Source organism: Rhinatrema bivittatum, chromosome 5 (assembly GCF_901001135.1).
Source record: "Rhinatrema bivittatum chromosome 5, aRhiBiv1.1, whole genome shotgun sequence".
Taxonomy (NCBI): domain Eukaryota; kingdom Metazoa; phylum Chordata; class Amphibia; order Gymnophiona; family Rhinatrematidae; genus Rhinatrema; species Rhinatrema bivittatum.
The window spans coordinates 375,849,062-375,862,206 of NC_042619.1; the positions used below are offsets into that span (position 1 = coordinate 375,849,062).

A 13,145-nucleotide genomic window follows, 5' to 3' on the forward strand; every position below is an offset into this window, starting at 1 on the left:
CCCGAAAGTTTTAAAAAAAAAATTGAAATCTGCCCACGGCTCGTGGGTTGAAAACTGGATGCTCAATTTTGCAAGGTCCGGTTTCTGAACCCGTGGCTGTCAGCGGGTTTGAGAACTGACACCGGCAAAATTGAGCGTTGGCTGTCAAACCCGCTGAGAGCCGCCACTCCTGTCCAAAAAGAGGCGCTAGGGACGCGCTAGTGTCCCTAGCGCCTCTTTTTGCCGCGGGCCCTCATTTAAATACAGTAAAAGTCTCCTGTGCACGCTATTCTGTATCGGCCCGAAATTTTGGCATCTGTGGGCCTTATTTCTGATTCTGATTTGAGCTTATATGCCTCATTGCTGGTTGATCAAAGGACCATACGATGGGGTTTACAATAATTCAAAAAAGTGAAAATACATAATACAAACAGCTTATGATGATGATATGGGTGCAGAAATGCAATTTTGATCCATCAGAAATGTATCTAAATGGTTTGTCGGCTTTCTCCTAGTAGACAGTTGATGTTTAGGCTAGTAGGTTAGGAATGAGGAAGGCTGAATCTGTAGGTTGTAGGAATACTTTCTGAGATAAGCAGCTGCCATTATATACTCTGCATCATGTAGCATGATTTTAATTCTCTAACACGTGCAAAATGAATATTAAACTTGTATAATGCAAATTTTATATGGAGGTATTACCATTATAGTGTTGTGTCGGAAGAAGTAAAGACCATCTGGTGAATTTGTAGCTTTATACAACAGCATTTCAGCTGTCAAAGCTAATACTTTAGAAGCCAGGTTGGTAGGAAGTTATTCTGTGCTGCTTTTTGAGTTTTGTCACTTCATTATACAAGGAACTATATTGCAAGAGAGACTTGCAGATTATATCACCCTGATGAAGCCTTTATTGGTGAAACAAAGACCTTTGTCAGGACTTAACCACCATAATACGAGACTTGACTATCACACTACAAACTAGGGTTAGGAATGCATTAAAATCATTGTGGATTTATTGTATAAATCATTGAAGTGTACTGAAATTAATTTTGTAAGCTGAGTTTCAGCATTTTCACTTTGTATATGTAATATTTTTGGGATATATATATTTTTTTAAGAGGTGATAATATAAAAAGAACAGTTTTTTTATTGCATGTATGAATTGGTAATGAATGAAGCTCATGATATGAATAGAATGAATGTTAGTGGGTTGATGTATGTTCATAATTGTTAGTAGCCAATGCTATGGAGGCATTTTATTTAATTGAGTTCTAATAGTTTTTTTGGTGATGTTCAATTTTTATACACTTTTTTTATTGTATAACATTCTTTGAGAATACTAATGGTGTTGCTCCCATATCGATATAAAGTTATCTAATAAAAGTTAAGATTGGAAATGCTAATCTATTTTCATAGCATCTGCAATGTACCTTTTTAAAAATGTGTCATCTTATGGAGTGTAATTTAAAAAAAAAATGTTTTTAATTGTTTTGTTCACCATCTCATGCTGTGGTATAAGTGGGTTATAAATACCAATAAATATATTCTCACCACATACTTCTACTTTAAATGTCCTGTTAGCTTTCAGTTTTTTCTCTCTTCCAGTTTGAATCTTGATATTTGCATTAATTTATAGGGATCCCTGTTTCTGGAATTGTAGTGTATACTAGTAGTTCTGTGATATGAAATGATATGAAAAGGTTTCTCAGAAGACAAGGAGTCCTCACACATGGGCAACATTATCAAATGGAGCCCTGGTACGGAAAACTTATGTCAGAATTTCTAGAACTTTGCCTAGGCACGCTGACCATGCCCAGCATGTCCTATACCACATATTCACGTGGGGTCCCTCTCCAGTCTTTTTCTGCAGAGCTGTAAGCCTTTCACAGTGACTAAGCTCACTTTGGCTGGTTTTTGGCCTTGTGGAAAACATTTTTTTTCTCATGTTTTTCACGGGTTTTACCTTGTTCAGTCACCGGGTCGCTCATGGTGCCCTCCCATAGAGTCTCCTATTCAGGGATTTCGGCAATTCGAGTAAGTTTTCCTTTTGCGATTGATCCCCATGGCAGCGGTGCCTCTGTGCCCACCCCCATAGTCTCCCTGTTGCAATTGGCTTCAGTTTGTGCCCCTTTTGTTTAGTCAGACATGACCACATCCAGTTTTCAGTGATGCCCCCAGTGCCAGAGGACAATGTCCAACATGGAGCTGCATGTCTGGGGGCATTGCATGGTCTGGGTTTGCCACTTGTGTCCAGATGACACTGATGGGATATAGTCTTCTACTAGACAAGATGGAACAACTCTTCGGGTCAAAAAAAAATAAATCTGAGCTATCTGCATCTAAGGATCAAGGAGCAGCACTGATGGACCCCCAAGCCATCAGTCTGTACTGTTGATGCCATCGACGGACAGGTGCCCTGGAGACGCATCATCATCCATCTCCTCCAGGCCAAGGACATCTGGTTCCTCATTGGCTTCTGCACCAGGAAGTTCTGGGCCAAGCATCAAGGCAAGCCAAAGAAGCATTGGTACCGGTCTCCATAGTTGCATGCTGCTGGGCACAGGGATGTACCAGCTTTCACTGCAATACCCATGAAGCGACCCTGTGGCGAGGAGTGCCAATACTCTGTGCCCAGGGGTCTGTGACAGTCTCCACTGGTCCTGTTGCCAGTCACTGATCCAACTTAAAAGGGTCCAAAGAGGATCTGGCCACCCCTCCTTCCTCCCAATTGGTGTTGGCATCAGCAGTGTTCGAGGAGGAGCTGGAGCACAGAGTCCAGCTAGTGGTGGACCGGGTGCCAGAGGGCTTCGGTTCTGTTGCACCTACGGTACTGGACCAGGTGCCACAGGGCTTCGGTCTTGTTGCACCTACGGTACTGGATCCGGTGCTGCCCAACCTTGTACTGCTTCTGAAGAAGCTCAGTGTGCTCATTGGTGCATTTTCCGACCCATCTGGCATCTGTTCCTGGGACACAGAAGCCTCCCCCTACCGAGACAGTAATTGTCACATGTTCTTCCATGGAGGAAACTCCCTGAGGCCAGTGGAGATGCAGAAGCCTGTTGCCTCCTGACCAGTTCTACCGGTGCCTGCACTTAGGGACCCATGCCCCGTGCCTTTGTGAGGATGAGGAACCCTATGAACTCTGGGGAATGACGTTTCAGAGACCTCAGAGGGTCTCCCTTTAGACATTTCTCCAGAGGAGTGAAAGAAGAAGCCTGAAGACTGTTTTTGCAGGTTTTGTGAGGGTGATGGCGGAAGCCATCCCGTTTCAGTTGTAGATGGAGGATGCCATGTACAAAATGCTGGAGAGCCTCCTAAGGGGTTTGTGGCGGGTACATGAGGTCCTTAAGGAGTTGCTGCTGAGGATATGGGAACATCCCCCCCCACCCCAGTGTCTCCCATTAATAAGAATTCTGATAGGGTCTTGTCCAGAAGGCCGCTGGATTCGATAAGCATCAATTGCTGCAACAGCCAGTGGTGGTCAAATCCATCTTCGAGGGCCAAGCACTCTCGGATTCATTCCTCCGTGCCTCAGGTGAAGGACCATAGAGTGATGGATTGTCTTGGGAGGAAAGTCTTTCAAGGCGCCATGCTCATTGCCTGCATGGCGCCCTACCAGTTCTATATGAGCCAGTACTCATGGGACATCTGGAAGTAGGTGCAGGAGATGGCTGAGCAGCTGCTTCAACAGCAACAGGACACTCATGTCGCTGGTGCATAAGGGCCTGGAATGCAGCAAACACGAGGTCCGTGTGACCTATGTTTTTGAAATGGCATTGAGTCTGTGCAGCAGGAACCGATGCCCGCAGAATGGTATGGCTGCGGGCCTCTGATCTCCAACCAGAGGAACAGGAGCAACTCACTGACATGCTGTATACTGGAGAGAACCTCCTTGGAGTTAGTGAGGGACACTGAGGCTCAACTTCAGGACCACCATGAAAACCTCCAACAACAGTCAGTACTTGGGACCTATCCTCCTCTTCTAGGAGGCTGGCAAGACTGGATCCAAAGAAGTTGTTTTTTTTTCTTTTCGCCACCCAAGAAAATACTTTCTTCTGCCCCCTTGCTCCTGTCAAAACTGTCAGGGCTCCCGCGGCAGCCTTAGGCAGCAGAGCGCCCCCAAGTCCCAGCTTGACTCCTCTGTCAACTCCAGGTACGGGATTTTGACTGGTTCATAGGGAACATAAGCCAGGTGCCCATACCTGGGACAATGGAACTTCTGGTCTAGTGCAGGCCATGGTTCTTTGTGAACCAGTGGCACAGTATAACCTCGTATTAATGGGTCCTGTCCATCGTCCGCCAAGGAAACAATTGAATCTATTGGGTATCCTATCAAATTGCACTCTGTGCCCATTTTGGGAGCTGGTAGCACATCAGGAAGTACTACTAATGGTAGTACTCCTAATAATAAGTAATAAAATATTACTTATATATTAAAATATTATATATTATATATTATATATTATATATATATTATATATTATATATATATATATATTATATATTATATATATATTATATATTATATATATATATATATATATATATATATATTATATATTATATATATATATTATATATTATTATATATTATATATTAAAATATTAAAATAATAAGTAGTACTAATGGTAGTACTACTAATGGTAGTACTCCTCCATACCCCCTAGGTCAGTGGTGAGAAAAACATTTTGAACTATAGCCTCCCCCCTTTACATTCATTCATTTTGTTGGAAGTTATTTTATATCTCTATATTTATATCAATATATTTAGTATCCATCAGGTAGCCACACTGCCACAAGCTCCCCTTTTGTTTCTCTTCAAGTTGCTGAAAGGAGTATGAACACACATGGGGTACCGCGGCAGACATCCCATACCAGACAGAGAGAAATAACTTGTATCCAGGTAGAATGGCACCCCACACCCAGATCGATAGAGTAAAACAGAGACCTCAGACACAAGTTGCCCCATACCCCTAAGAGACTGAAATCCAACAGCCAGAAAGTCACAGAGATGCACACCTAGACAGAAAAAGATATACCAGAGAACACACCACACCACACACAGAGTACAGCAAAAAGATAGGCTATACCCAGAAAAAGATGCACCACAGCCAGACAAGCCACACTTCACAATGGTAAGAGCTGGAAAATTTATCAAAATATTTAGCTGCCAGACAAAATTGTTTAGGAACTGAGAAAAAACCTCCATCCCACCCTGCCTGACTTTGTTTTTTTTGCTTTTTCTTTTTTTTTAATACTGTTCATTTTGAATTTTTGCTCTATTTTTGAGTTTTTCTTAGTTTCTTTCTCTCATGCTTTCATTTGCTTATTTAACTTTTGTTGTTTTTATTTTTTTTTACTTTTTTTTACCTTTCTTCTTCTTTTCCACCTCATCCTCTCTGGCATCTTTGCCCATTCCCCTCACCTACCTCACCACTTCTTTTCCCCTGGGTGGGCAACAGTTGTGATCTCTCACTATGGGTAGGGATCTGGCAGCAACAGGAGCTCCTCCTGGGCTGAGGCTTGAGGGTGGCAACTCTTCCTGGGTTGTGGAACACCATAGTGGCTCCTCTCGTGTCCATGTCAACTTCAGAGTAAGCAGAGCCATGCCAAGGCCTGCCATGGTCATCTGCTTCTCTATGCAGCCCATTGAAACAGATGCAAGGCTAAGCCATGTATGCTTACAGTGAAGTCACTATGCTCTTGCAGTTCCCTCTCTCCTGAGTTTGCATTAAGCGTCACCATTTTTCTTCCCTGATTGGACAGTCAGAATATCCTCCTTCAGAGTCGTTCATGCTCCCCCCAGTTTGCTCACCCCTGACCTAGGTAAAAGGGAATCATTCCCCAACCCCCCCCCCCCAAGACCCTTAAAGAGCAATATCTCAAAGTCCCTAGCATTCCAGTAGAGGCAGGAACAATCCCCACTCATTCCTGCCCCACCAGCACCATTTTCCAAATAGTACCTGCTGATGCCTGGAGCATCTTAGTGTGTGGGCTCCCCCGAAAGGTAAAAGGAGTGTCGGGGATAAATGGCACTATTTCGAAAAATAGTGCCATGGGGCAGGAACAATTGGAGATCAACTGACCTCCCCCCCTTCCCCAGGGATGTTGTTTGTCTCTTTGAGGGTCAGAAGGTGGGGATCACATTCTTTGTTAACAAGCAGGGCTGGATTAGCCATGTCATGTGGATAGTGCTGAAGGACACTTTTTTTTTTTATCCTAGCTCAGTGCTTTTTTTTCCTCTATGGAATATGCACGGGAGTCCCAGCGCATGCGCTGCCTTGTGAGCACCTCAAGTTTTTTATCCAAATTCTGTAAACACCGTCCAAGCCTGCAACTATTCCAGTTCATTCAACCCTATGCGATTTACAAATGAGAATGTGAGGAGAGTCCAGCCTCCTGTCCCCCGGTAGAGTGCAACAAGCCAAGTTTGGATTTGTCCAGCTTACCTTATCAGTCAGTGGTTGTAGAGTCAACATTAAAACATTAAAATGAGCTAAATTGATTAGAATCTTTTCCAATATCCTCCCCTTCTAAGGATCCAAGATTGTTGGACAGATTTTGGATGAAGGTCTTACAGAGCTCATGGAATATCAGTTCTACATGATACAACTCGCACATAGTTGTATCAATACGCTAAAACCTCTGGTGGGGGTCACTGGATGGAGAGAAGATGAGTTTTCCTCAGACTCTTCTGGACACAAGAGTGTGGCTGTTATTTACTCTTGGTACATTAATCGTTTGATACTACAGTTAGGTCTTTGGCAGTGGCCAACAGAGCACATTGGATGGCCTGGGTAAGAGCCAGCACCTTGCATGAAGATTTTCAACAATTTGGCTAATGCTCCTTGTTTGAGGGGCAAGGTTGGAGAAACAGTCACCCAAATTAAGAAGCAGCATGCCACCATTCAGTCTCTATTGACAGGAGCTGAAAAGCTGTCATTTTCTAGTGTCCTTACTTTGCTTTTAAATATTCCTTATTCCAGAGATGATCCTTCAGCCATTTCAATAGTATTGTGCACCTCCTCTACAACAGCAGCTTCTGGCACATGGACGTCAGTGTGAGAGATGTTGGCTAAAGATGCTGCAAAAGACCCAGTTGATGCCTGAGCTTAGTGTTTGACCCCTTTACTAGGAAGGAAGATTCCTAGAAGAGTGGTTTCAGATCACCAAGGACTATTGGGTGCTCTAAATTGTGGAATCTGATTAGTTTGTGCTTTCCCATCCTCCAGTGCTGTACTGATTTTTGCCCTTTATTCCAGATCCATATCACTTGATTTGGCTCCATTTCATGGTATAGTTGCTTCTCAGCCAGTGAATGATGGATCCTGTCCCTTCCAAAGAGCTTGACAAAGGGTTTCTACTCCCAGTATTTCCTTATCTTCAAGAAGTCAGAGCTAGGATTTACAAAGGTTGAACAAGAGCCTGTTGTGGGAAAAGTTCAAAGTGAACTCCCTACACACCTACCTTGATGACTGGCTAGTGATAGGGCCTTCCCAGGCAGGAGTGTTGGACTTTTACAATCCCTAACAGACTGGGAATAACTGTTGACAAATGCATGTTGTTCAACTGGCTGGCAGACTGTATTCCACATTGCTACACTCTGGCTGCCTTCCAGATAGACTGTGTCAAGGTTCAAGTAAGATCCATGCCTTCCTCAGTGGTTCATCTCTGAGCAGTGCCCATTGAAGACATTTGAAAAGCTGCAACTTGGTCATCTATTCATACTTTCATTCCTGTTTACTATCTAGGCAGTGTTTCATGAAGTGCCAGTGGCTTTGAGTACGCAGTTTTTGTGCAGCCTGTTCACCCAGTACTTCTCTCTCCATGTGGATTCATGGCTGCTTTTTTAAGTGAGTGCTCTGCCACGCAACCTTAGCTTGGGACTCCCCACATGTCATCCCTAATTCAGCCCTGCTTGTCAGCTCAAAGCAAGTTTGCTTACCATAAATGGGTTTCTCTGACAGCAGGATGAGTTAACCATGCTTCATGCCCACTCACCTCCCTGAAAAATCAACTACTTAATTATAGCTAAGTTCTACAGTCATCTGAGAGGAGTTATCGCAGGTGTGATAACTCCTGCCCATGAGCCAAAGCTCTATGAGCTAGGAGAGAAGCTTAAGGTACTGCTGGAAGACGTTGCCCACATGTCATAGCTGTTTTATCCTGTCATCTACAGTGAGCCCTGTTGACAGTATTGTTTTACCTGGGGGGGGGTGTGTTTCTATTATTTTGGATGGCAGCGTGCCATTTCAGGGAGGAGGGCTGGTTTTATACCACTGCCTCACAGGAGGAGGGGAGTCTATTTCACAGGCCTTTAAAGTGAAGCCCAGGAGCATAGGCACGCATAGCTTTCTCCTGGAAACACTGGGAGACTGATGCCTCCAGAGGTGTAGCTAACTTTCTTTAACTTTTGCTGGTACCTTCTTTTTTTTTTTTATGTAAGCCATGTTATTTCCTTTGCATAGTAATGAGCTGCTTTGCATGTGTTTGCATGCAATGCAACTCATTACTTTTGGCCACATATTGGGCCAGAATTTTTTTCCTGCACTAACACTTAAGGCGATAATGTGCACTTTTATTTTACCTATTAACATGTGTTAAGCCACCAGTAACCTCCATTATTGCCCCAATGCGGCTTTAGTAAATCTGCCCCTTGGTGTCCCTCTCCCACTGTTTGTGTTTCCAGATATATGATTTATGCAATGTATGATGGATTTTTGTGGCTCCTTTTTCTTGTCCAGGATGAAGAAGAAGAAATTAAACTGGAAATAAACATGCTGAAGAAATATTCTCATCATAGAAACATTGCCACATACTATGGTGCTTTCATAAAGAAAAGTCCCCCGGGTCATGACGACCAGCTTTGGGTAAGTGGACAAACGTCCAGGGGTGTTCCTAGCCGCTACCTTCTGTTATAGGTGCAGCAGAACGGGGGTGGAGGTGGGGTCTGCATACATGGGAGGACCGGGACCATGTGGACCAGGAAGAAGCAGCAACAGCAGGTGCCGTTGTCAGCCCACACAATTTGAACCAAGGGACCTCCAAATTGAATTTTTGCAGGAGGCCCTGCAGTAGAAGATGCACATAGCGTTGCCAAAATACAGGTGGAGGGGCGGCGGCATCTCCTTCAGTAAGCGAGGCTGGCGTGTGGCTGGCACGGGCACACAGACTAGAAGGTAACAGGCCTTGCTGTTAATGATTTGGCCGCTCCTTCCAGGGCTACCATGTTTGAAAGAAGTAACTTCAGTGCATCGTAAATCTTGGGAAGATTCCTTTAGGAGCTGGCCTGAGACATTTTAGGAAGGAAATCGGATGGGGGTTTTTTTTTTCCTTCAGAAGCTGACCAATTTAAAATATCAGTGTGCGCTATTGTACAGGAACCTAAACTGGTACATTTTTGGGGAGTGAGAATTTTTTTTTTTTTTTTTTTTTTACAAATAGATATTCTAACCGCTAACAGGCTTGGGCAAAACTCTGTGCAAAGGTGGTCTCTGTACAATGTAATATGCATCTCCAGAGGCCTCCTCCCCCCCCCCCCCTTAAATATGCTTAGAAGAATCAGGAATTTGAACTATACAAAATGTGAAATGTTCTTACTAAGCTAGCGCCTCTTCAATACTTAGGTACTTTCTGGGAGAGGGTGTGTGGGAGAACCCATATTAGCTTCTTGCTTTCATCCTTTTCCTCTGTTCACTGGAGAAAGCTTAGTAAGCAGCCATGTTCTTGCACCATCGGTAAAGGCACTCTATTGTTGAACCTTTTGAAAATATGATGATCACACACATGACAGAAGGCAGAGATAAAACTCATAAGTAGAAATCTAAAAGTAGCAAGCTCCCAAAGGAGGCCATAGTTAGTGAGGTTCCATATGGTCTGGTTTAAAACAGATGGGAGGGAGGGAGGGTGCAAACTTGCCATGCACATCTGGCCCACGGGAGGTTTTCAAGTTGGCCTGTAGTGGCGAGGGCATGTTACTGCCATGGATCAGAAGCGATGTTGCCCCCTTGTCTCTCAAATCTTTGGGATCTTTACCCCCAGCTTAGACCAACGAGGATAAGAGGGAAGAACGCACGCTTCACTTGGATTCGGCCACCAGTGTGGCCCTGGAGCCCAAACGTTTGCCCATCCCTGGTTTAAAACATTGAAAGCTCTTTCATACCATTTTTTTTTTTTTTTGGGTCTTGCTGTGATGTGTGCCCGATATTTTGCATTCACGGTGAATGCTGTCCCTGCTTGTATGAGAGTCACGTGTTTGCCACTAGCATTTGTGTTAACGTTTTTGAGGTTTTTTTTGTCCTGCAGCTTGTCATGGAATTTTGCGGTGCAGGCTCCATAACGGACCTTGTCAAGAACACAAAAGGGAATACTTTGAAGGAAGACTGGATTGCTTACATCTCCCGAGAGATCCTCAGGGTAAGGAAGGATGAACCAGGCTGTGCCTGTTCGTGAGCCCATATTAGTCCTGCATCTCTTAATCATGGACCTTGACCGATGTTATTGCTGTGATGTGTAGGCATGAAATTGAATTGAAGGGTGGATTGTTCTGAAATGCTGCAACCCCAGTCGTCTTCCCTACCCACTATCCTCTGTCCCAAGGGTGCTTGAATTCTGTCATAGCAAATGTACCAGCTCTGGGGGTGTGGCGGGCAAACTCCTTCACTCTTCCCAGGAAGGGGGGTAATTTGTGTTTGAGTTTAGCACCCACAGCAGTTTTGAAAAGTTGACTGCTGTGTACTGATTCCTGCCAGTACTGAAACAACCTACCAACACAGGTGGTAGAAGGCGTACTGAGACAGCATTAAGCATGCTTATGACAGATACAGAGGACAGGGGTAGGAAAAGGATAGGGATGTTGTAGTGTTGCAAACCTATGTAATCTGCCCAGGATGGTAGAGAACAAAGGGAAAGAGAGAATACCCTACAGGCACTCATGTTTTGTAAGGCAAGCAGCTGTAATATATCCTTGGTAGTGTGGACAGGGCTTTGAGTCAACTGGCCCTTTTATTCTGTCATCCCCACATTGCATTGTAAAGTCCTAAGATGCAAAATATTTTGCACTGAAACAAAGTTCAAATTTAAGGTAGAAAACTCTTTTTGTGTTCAGGAAAAAAATCTGCAAAGCTGGTCAGCACCCTAAAAATCTCTGTACTAGCTGCTATAAAAATCTGCTAAACTTCAATTAATCATGTTTAAATTTTATGTATGTTTTTAACTGTAGTATTTGATTTGTGTATATTGTAATGTGCATTGATCAACTTATTGGTTTTTGTGGAATGTAAAAAGGGACCTTCGTTTTCAATTTTTATTTTATTATGCCTGGGAATTTCACCTTTATAACAGTTGGTGGAAAAATAACTGAAAAATCAGTTATTCAGTCATTGAAATTTGCAGGCAAATTTAAAAATTGAAAACAAGGGTCCCTCAATATAAATATGCTTTCTGATTTTAGGTGTTTATTTTCCAGCTAGTTAGGGATTCTTTAGGGGTACAGAGTTATCTGTTTTCACGGCACAGATTACTAGTTCTAGGTACCTTTTCTGGTTGCTCAAATACATAACGTTTGAGCAGCTGAGGATAAGGCACAAAAATGGTGCCGAGGATCCCAGGGTAGGCAAAGGAGAGAAGAGAGAATACTAAGGGGAAAGGGGATGGTTTTCCAATGTTTATCGAATAAAACGCCTTTAGTTTTTTGCATTGCAGGGTGCTTATCAGGGCTATCAGTTAAAACTTAAAATCAGAAGCCCTAAAGAAGCTTGATTAAATAAACCACTGCCAGTGATTTCTGCCATGGTGTCTCCTGCTTTTGCGCTGGTGCACATCTTTATCGGAACTCGCCACTTCAGCTCCGGAGCAGAAAATCAATTTGGAGGTTTCTCTCTACTGCATTGGGACCTCAAGTTTGGAGATCAATCGCAGAAAGATTGCATACTTTGACAATGTGTGGCTAAGGAGTACCATAATATAAATTTAGTAGTGGTAATATTTATAGCTTAATCTCACCAGTTAATGCATAACCTTTGAAAACAAACTCCTCTATTTAAAAATATATTTACACAATTTTAACAAGTATTTTATAACGGTGCAAAAAATATTGAAAATTATTAGGTGGCTAACAAAACAATAGAAAAGGGCTAAACTTGAAGCTTAAGAAATCAATAAAAGTCTGGGTATCTATTTTTTTTTTCCTTGGAGGCTTCGTTCCTTTCATATGTTGTTGCAGTGGGCAGAGGCTTATAATTTTCCTTTCCCTGCTCTCATCTTAGAGGGTTAAAATGTATTTTTGATAAATCAAAGTACATGGTCAGATGCCTTGGCAACATGTGTCCCCAGGATGAAAGAAAATGTCCTTCGGTCTCTAGTGTGCTCGGGGGACCATAGGATCCTTCACTGTGGGAAAGCAAGACATTTAACCAAAGGAATATTCTGAAGCTTTTGCTGCTGTTGGGTGCTTTTGTCTGTACTTCACAGCTAAAGCTTGCTCTTTCAGCTGAAAGATCATGAAATAAGCTTCTGCTCTTGTTGTGCCTTTGAGGTTTCAGCTGACTTCACCTTCCTCCTTTAATGTAGGTTTCCCTTGCTTGTAATTTAAAGTCAGCCATGGTTAGGATTATTCTGTCAGACCTTATGTTATCTGTCATAATAGGGTTCATGAAGGAAGGGAACTGTGTGTTCTCAAACTCATGTACTGCAGCGTCTTTCATTAACACTTATGTCTTAAAAAGACATCACAACCTGTAAAGAATCCAATTTTTTTTCTTTGCAACAATTACTGGTGGCTATATTACAGTATATATTCTTGTATAAATCAATCTCATGTATAAGTAGAGGGGATTTTTTTTTTTTTGGGCCCTAAACTCAAGGTTTATCTGCCACCCGTGGATAAGTCAAGGGCAAAACCTAGGGGCCTCAACCAATTTAGTTCGGGTCTGAATATCTTGCCACTTAAAATCCCTCCCACCTACTTGATAGACTGCCTTCCTTAAATATTCTTCCTAGACACAGAACCAATATTATTATTTTTAAGTGTCAAAAGTATTTTTAAAATCAAAGCCGCCCACCACCCTCCATGGATGGCCCTCCCTGCTCCATCTCCCCCCCCCCCCCCCCCATGGCTGCCCTCCCTGCTCAATCCCCACCTTCCAAATCCCCACAGGCTCACCGA

The 13,145-nt window shown here is 43.1% G+C and overlaps 1 protein-coding gene across 9 annotated transcripts in view; it reads left to right on the forward strand.

The window, feature by feature from the left end:
- MAP4K4 (mitogen-activated protein kinase kinase kinase kinase 4) overlaps positions 1–13,145 on the forward strand; it is a 491,439-nt gene that overhangs the window by 243,485 nt on the left and 234,809 nt on the right. For all 9 annotated transcript variants that reach the window (XM_029604813.1, XM_029604806.1, XM_029604807.1 and 6 more), the window contains exons 4-5: positions 8,725–8,850; positions 10,286–10,396. In XM_029604813.1, the coding sequence (XP_029460673.1) occupies positions 8,725–8,850; positions 10,286–10,396 (237 nt within the window). The remainder of the gene's footprint in view (positions 1–8,724; positions 8,851–10,285; positions 10,397–13,145) is intronic.